Source organism: Sinocyclocheilus anshuiensis, unplaced genomic scaffold (genome assembly GCF_001515605.1).
Source record: "Sinocyclocheilus anshuiensis isolate Anshui unplaced genomic scaffold, SAMN03320099.WGS_v1.1 scaffold38, whole genome shotgun sequence".
NCBI classification, from domain to species: domain Eukaryota; kingdom Metazoa; phylum Chordata; class Actinopteri; order Cypriniformes; family Cyprinidae; genus Sinocyclocheilus; species Sinocyclocheilus anshuiensis.
In genome coordinates this window covers 2,807,272-2,815,385 of record NW_015544213.1, presented here as the reverse complement: position 1 = coordinate 2,815,385, position 8,114 = coordinate 2,807,272, and the positions used below count along the sequence as shown (strand labels likewise).

Genomic DNA, 8,114 nt, shown 5'->3' with positions numbered 1-8,114 from the left:
TTCGTTTTCTTTCAGAATATTCATCTACGAACGTTTTTGCAAACATTTTGTTATGTATTAAGCTTATACGTTTGTACGAGTAATGTATTGATTACGTATCCAGCAAAACGCGTTCAAAACGCGTTCAATGCAAACACTGGCAGCGCGTCGCACCGCCCTCCCTTTGACGTCAGTCACAGACTGCCATATAAACCCCGCGAGCGCTGTAACTCAGCAGTCAAACTTTGAATAGCGACAGAGAGAAGAACAGCAGACGAACAGGGAACTAGCAGACCGCGGCTTTTGAAACCTCTCTAACTTTCTGGATATATTAGCGCTGGATAGCTCTTGCTTCTCGACTGTGGACAGGATGATGTTCACTAGCCTTAACGCCGACTGCGACGCGTCTTCCCGGTGCAGCACGGCGTCGCCGAGCGGCGAGAGCGTCGCGTATTACCCGCTCAACCAGACTAAGGTATTTATGACAGTTATCATTATTCATTTAGAATTATTCAGCATAAGTGATGATTTCTTTTGTAGTTTATGTATAGTGTTCAAAATTATGAGTAATAAGATTTTTTTTAATGTATTACCAGACTATATTATCTATAACATAGGCCTACTATATACTGTATATATTTTTTAAATATACATTTTGAATAATATACAATACCTGCTATATATTAAATGATTTCTTATTTGCATTTTAGGAGTTCACAGACCTGAGTGTCTCAAGTGCCTCTTTCGTGCCAACCGTAACCGCGATCTCTTCATGCCCGGACCTGCAGTGGATGGTTCAGCCCATGATTTCATCTGTTGCGCCCTCCAACGGCGGAGCTCGATCTTACAACCCAGACCCTTACCCCAAAATGAGGGTCACAGGAGCTAAATCCCCCAACTCCAACAAGAGAGTCAGAGTTGAGCAGGTAAACAATGCAATTGAGTTTTTTTTTTAACGACTGGTCAGCCACTGCACCTACTGTATCTGTTTATTAGTTCACACAGTTCAGAAAGTAAAATTGCCCTGTTATTGCTTCCACAGATTTCTCCAGAGGAGGAAGAGAAGAAAAGAGTCCGTCGTGAGCGAAATAAGATGGCTGCCGCAAAATGTCGCAACCGAAGACGAGAGCTCACCGATACGCTGCAAGCTGTAAGTATTTTGCAGATCTCAGTGAAAACGCTTCATATAGCATAGTATGAAAGCTAATGTTTAGTGTCTTATCAATCTGACGTTATTTGTTTTCGCTAAAACAGGAAACTGACAAACTCGAGGACGAGAAATCCGTCATTCAAAATGACATCGCCAACCTGCTCAAAGAGAAAGAGAGGTTAGAGTTCATTCTCACCGCACACAAACCCATCTGCAAGATCCCCGCCGAGACGTCCGCCAGCTCCGTCTCCCCCATCCCCACCGCTTCGGCCCCTGAGATCCACAGCGTCACTACCTCCGTGGTCTCCACACCAAACGCACCGGTTACGACCTCTTCTAGCAGCTCGCTGTACTCCAGCACGGCCTCCACCGACAGCTTCAGCTCCACGGTGAAGATCTCAGACCTGGAGCCCACCCTGGAGGAGTCGCTGGAGCTCTTGGCCAAAGTCGAGCTGGAAACGGCTCGCTCGGTCCCCGACGTGGACCTGTCTAGCTCTCTGTATGCTCAAGACTGGGAGCCGCTCTACACGTCTGCTAACAATGACCTGGAGCCCCTTTGCACGCCCGCCGTCACCTGCACCCCGGCCTGCACCACCTATACGTCTTCCTTTATGTTCACCTACCCAGAAAACGACGTCTTCCCCACTTGTGGGCCTGTGCACCGGCGGGGCAGCAGCAGCAACGACCAATCATCCAACTCCTTGAATTCCTCAACCCTCCTCACTCTCTGAGAATTCACTATAGACACTAAGAATTTCTATTTCGGACACACAACTTGAAATAAAATGGTATTGCAGGGCTATGGAACTGACTATATCAAGCAATCGTTATTGCTTCCTATATTTATCTGAACCATACATGCCTGCCAAATGTAGCAAGATAAACATGGATTAACTGATTTTGCATTAATGATCTAGTTAATATTAAGTTAAACTAATAATATAGTTGTTTGTTTTTAGTTTACAGGTGCTAGATTTGAGTTGTTGTATTAGTGTGTTCTGAGCAATAGAAAACTGATATGTTTTGCCTTTATGGTTGATTTCTGAATGTGTAAATTTTATTTACTTGAATGTGTGCTGCCTAACCATTGCATTAAATGGTCTAACGTCCAAGTTTGAAGTTTTCTGTGAAAACGTAGTCTGTTTAATTTATGGGATTTTTATTTTTGTACTGAAATGTGAACTTGCGAATTGTTTGCAAAACTAGAAACAATAAATATATGTATCAAAAATGATTTGTTTGTGTTCATGTGAGCTCATTGTTTGTTGCTTTATTAGCAAGATTTATTGACTGGACTTAACATGCCTCAAGTACATTATCATTCATTGATTTTTCTGGATTTTTATTAAGCAAGGATGTATTAATTGATCAGACGTGACACTAAAGACATTTATAACTTATAACAAATTATATTTCAAAATTTTCAAAAAGCAAAACCGTTATTTTAGATAGTAATATATCATAATTGTACAGTTTTCAAACTGAAGTTTTGATCAAATAAATGCTGTCTCGGTGAGACTTCTTTCAAAAAAAAAAAAAAAAACGCACCGACTTGGTAGTAACTAGTAAGTTCAGGTAGACTAGCAAGTTTCACAATCTTTCCATGGTACTGTTTTGGCCTGAGAATGAACTATATGATTCAAACCACACCTTAAGGATGGACGAGGCATTAAGATTTCCTATTAATGTTTAAACTATGATCCTGTGTGTTTTTTGGGTGATCACATGTACTGATAAACACCAAATCGTGGATCTGAATAAATCATAAATGTGTCAAGATTCATCTAAACCAATAACCAGAGCCCTTGCGATTAGTTTGCATTATTTTATCTAGAATATATTGCTGCCCTAAGAAATTACAGCGGAAATGATGTTGTTCATGTGCGTAAGAGACTGTGATGCAATCACGCCATTACGCTTGGGTCACTTCCTTCCTGTTTCACCCTTATCGCGGTTGCACACTTAACAATAAGTGACCTCAAGAACGTGAGGATCTTCTTCCTTTTTAATGCTGATTTACTGTTAAATTCAGTCAGTGGCTATTAAAATGATTAAAAAAATGAGGAAAAGAAAGATACTGACAGAACAAAATGAAATTCTTATGCAAGACTGAATAAAATGTTAAGCATTGCATTTATAAAGGTAAAGCTCAAAACTACTGCTTTGTATCTCCAACAGCAGACACAGCCAGTCAGTGAGATAGTGGCCCTGACGTGAAATCACGTAGTATGTAATAATTCCCTGTCTATTAAAACAATTGGCAGACCCCAGAGAGAGGCAGACAGAAATAGCAGGTGCACTGCCTTCACCATCAGCATCAACAGCAGTAAAATTAGCACACAGTGACGCCGACCTGCGTCGATGCTGCAGCCCAGGGGAGGAAACAGACAGGCAATGTATGCTGGAGAGCAGAGGAAAAAAAGCTGGAGAAAAGGCAGAGAGAATCCAGGCTAAAGATAGACCATAATGCACTGCTCCCTCACTGATAGAGACACACAGTTGGATTGCCACCATTTTCTACATCATCTGGTGGATAATTACCAAACTAAGGCACAAGAAGAGTGCCTGATTATTTAGATGAAGACACATTTATAAAGGCTGTTATAGGGTCACTACTGGATACTGATAGTAGGCAGACCGGACAACCTTTCACCCAGAGATCATATACAGTAATAAATATGAGAAGCTGTCCGTATAATCACATGATGCCACACATGATCTAAAGTCCACAAAGCCTTCACTGTAAAAAAAGAATCCTTTAATTTTTACAGAAAAAAGACCTGGCAGCTGTTGATGCCAGAAAATACATTTAAATATAATTTATATATATATATAAATAATTAATATAGCATATATACATGAAATGTAAATTTGCATCTATTATGAATGTCTGCTTACTGTAAATCATAAGATGACTTTTTTTGTTGCTTCCAAAAATTGTATATATATGTATATATATATACATATATATATGTTTTTTTTTCTACTGAAAACATTCGGCTTCATTCAATCATCCCATATAACATCCTATGCACTCAAATGATTGAAATTAATAAATGAACACACATTTAAAGTGAGAAATATATACAAACACATTTAAAATATAATATACGTAACAAATTAACAAACAAGTTTTAAGTGAAATAGATAAAGAAAGTTCTATTTTCATGGCAAGAACAGGGTGAAATCAAGTATATTATCATTTATAATTTATGTAATTTATGTATATCTTTTCTAAAGCTTTAAAGGAGACAAATGTGAGAGATCCGGTGTCTCTAAGGAGAAACATCTGAGCAGTGTGTGATGATGATGAGGTATTTTCTAAAACTTTAAAGGAGACAAATATGAGAGTGTTAGAGTTTTTGTCTCAAGAGACAAGTTTGAGAAGCAGGAGACTCAAGCAAAAATCTCCATTCGATCTTAAAGTAACCTCATTTCTGTCTAGGAAAAATATTTGAGATCTCACTTTTGATTGTTCTTTCCTCTGGGGTCTCAATAAGAAAATAAATACACTTACACACTGCTTTTAACTTCAGCTGATTGACTGCTTCTCTTAAAGAGTATTTCAGAGTTCGTGTGCCCATATAATCTTAGCGTAAGTGGTAAACAGATTTGGCTTGCTGTCTGTTATAGAGGGGGTTAGAGAGGATATTCTACTCGAGCTCCGACTGCCCCTCTATAACAGGCAAAACTGTACAAAAAAGGAGGAGAAGGGGAGGAGGAGGGATGCCGAAAGAACTAACAACAGGAAGAGGCAAGATGCTGGTTTTATAATTGGAAGATTAGATGGGTGTACTCCTCCCGAAATTACGTTTATTAACTTCACTTCTTTACACTGTTCGAGTCTTTTGCTGGCGCTTGAACACACTTTGTTTATCACAAAAAAGGGCCAAGCAAGTGCACGAAACTGACAAGGGTCACGATACAGCACGAGACCAAACGCAACTCCAGCACGTCTCAACACAGATATATGCTAAAATTGTTTGATGTGGCGCCCTACCTAGAAAATTTTCCACTGATTTTGAAATTGATGTGTGAATGGTGCTTTACCGGAAAAAAGACGGAAGGTTAGAATTAGACAGCCTTGCGTTGTGTAGTAGACAGTAGTTTATAGTGAAAATTACCCCAAAGCACCACCTAGTGTCCAACCTACTCTAAATCTTATAACCTGTTTAAAAGTGAACAAGGGCTCTTCATGACAGAACTTTAGATAGTTTCCATATACTTGTCTAGATAAACTTTGAATAAAGAGAGATTTAGAGCAAGTAAATTTTGTTTATGTGAAATTTAGCTAGCAGCAGGATTAATTAAGCAATTAATTAAGCAAATTAATTAATATTTTTCTACACTAAAAAACGTAGGGTTGTTTACTGTACCCAATATCTGGGTTAAACATTTTGAATAATAATGCTTAAAAGTTAATATGATTATGTTTAAAAGTTACATTGACTAAGTACATGTAGCACTTGTACATGCATTTACATGGCACTTACAAATTGCAGAAATGTTTTAAATATGAAAACCGGGAATATAGAAATATGAAAAGATGGAGAAAAAAAATAGAATGATACTTTTAAATATGAAACTAAAATGACCAGTAAAGATCAAATGACCAGTCGCTGAGTCATTTATTCAATCAATTCTTTCAAAATGACTGATTCATTCAATCAGGAACGAAGAAGCTGTTTTTATGGACCATGACCATGCTTACCAAACTGTTCATATAAGCGCTCTACATGCGTGTGTGTCCTAGGAAGACTGCATATAATTCTAATTAATATCTATATTTGTTGCTTCACAGTGACAGTGCTTCAGCCCCTTTAGCCCACCCCTTAGTGCCGTCCCTGCTAATAACTAAATAACATGATTTTACTGGAGCATATTTACAGTCGTTTAGAGTTAAAATTTAATTTTTACAGTGTTGGCTTTAAAGCAAGGACCTATTAGGACCTCTGATTTTCAGTATTCAAATAATTCTCCAAACAAATGCAGGTCTGACTTTTTAATTGGTCTGTTATGACCAAATCTCCAAAGTTACCTGAGCAGGCTGATAATATTGTGTCAATGACAAGACCTCTCACAAGGAGACCAAAAATATAGTGCAACAAAATATGACAATATAAACATGTTACTTTCATATTATAGGGCATAGGGCACTTTCTAACCAGAATACATATACATCAATCCATATACATCAATTCAATTCATTAATGGGAAAGAAATCTAAAAATCCCAAAATTTGAATATTTATGGCTGTTACCTAGTAAATAAATAAATACAAAAGTAGTTGCTAATAATGCACAGGTCACAATATCATAACACTTACAAATAAAATCTTAAGTCACAGTAGTGTCACAGACTTACAGTGCATGTTTTCAATGTTGAAATTAGTCTTTTTCCATTAAAAAACACTTAATTTAACATTCAACAACTCACACACTGACAGCTACAAGCCACTATACACTCTAAAAAATGCTGGCTTAAATACCCAGCGCTGGGTAAAATATGGACAAACTTAGCGACTGGGTTGTTTTGACCCAGCGGTTGGGTTAAATGTTTAATCCAATCTTCTGGGTAGTTTTATTTAACTTAACTATTGTTTAAAAAATACTATATAGCTTGCTTAAAATAAACCCAAAATATGCTGTAAATTAAAAATCAGACATAATTAATTACTAGAGGCATCAGCAATAATCAAAAGGTGAACATTTATTAATACCCAATTTAAAAAATGTTAGACCCAGGTAGGCGACTGCCTTGAGCCCCCAAAAGCCCAGGGCCCCCTAAAATCAAGCATGTGATCAGCTTAGAGACAAAAAAAAAGCAGGAAAATCTAACCACGGCCCAAGCCACGCCCCCGGCACTCGTTATTAAAAATATATATATACACTTTAGCACATTAAAATATATATCTTATAATAATACATACTATTGTCCTGTAAAAATAAAAAGCAGCATTTAATAATCATGATAATAATTAATAATATATAATATAATAAAAGTATTAATGGCACTCGTTATTGAAGTGTATATATATATATATATTTTTTAATAACGAGTGCCATTAATACTTTTATTATATTATATATTATTAATTATTATCATGATTATTAAATGCTGCTTTTTATTTTTACAGGACAATAGTATGTATTATTATAAGATATATATTTTAATGTGCTAAAGTGTATATATATATATATATTTTAATAACGAGTGCCATTAATACTTTATGCTTTTATTTATTACACTCTAAAAACTATTGTTTAAAAATTAGTATATGTCTGGCTTAAAATGAACCCAAAATAGGTTGTAAATTAAAAATCAAATAATTACTAGAGGCATCAGCAATAATCAAAAGGTGAACATTTATTAATACCCAATTTAAAAAATGTTAGACCCAGGTAGGCGACTGCCTTGAGCCCCCAAAAGCCCAGGGCCCCCTAAAATCAAGCATGTGATCAGCTTAGAGACAAAAAAAAAGCAGGAAAATCTAACCACGGCCCAAGCCACGCCCCCGGCACTCGTTATTAAAAATATATATATACACTTTAGCACATTAAAATATATATCTTATAATAATACATACTATTGTCCTGTAAAAATAAAAAGCAGCATTTAATAATCATGATAATAATTAATAATATATAATATAATAAAAGTATTAATAGAATTGTTATTATTAAAGTTTGAAAACATTAATTATGAATGATCTTGCAATAAATCTCTTCTACTCAAGGCTGAATTTATTTGATCAAAATAAAGTAAAAACAGCAATACTGTGAAATATTTTTTTTTACAATAAAAAAGTTTTCTATTTGAATATATTATAACATGTAATTTATTCTTGTGATGCAAAGCTGAATTTTCAGCATCATTACTCCAGGCTTCAGTGTCACATGATCCTTCAGAAATCATTACAATTTGATTTGATGCTCAAGAAACATTTCTGATTATTATCAATGTTGAAAACAGTTGTGCTGTATTA

The 8,114-nt window shown here is 36.0% G+C and overlaps 1 protein-coding gene across 1 annotated transcript; it reads left to right on the top strand.

Moving 5' to 3' along the window:
* Positions 1–206: 206 nt before the first annotated feature.
* LOC107697196 (proto-oncogene c-Fos-like) lies at positions 207–2,363 on the top strand. Its single transcript, XM_016497872.1, has 4 exons — positions 207–454; positions 690–905; positions 1,022–1,129; positions 1,234–2,363. Exons 1-4 carry the CDS (start codon positions 350–352, stop codon positions 1,858–1,860), a joined length of 1,056 nt encoding a protein of 351 aa, XP_016353358.1. The 5' UTR covers positions 207–349; the 3' UTR covers positions 1,861–2,363.
* The last annotated feature ends 5,751 nt before the right edge of the window (positions 2,364–8,114 follow it).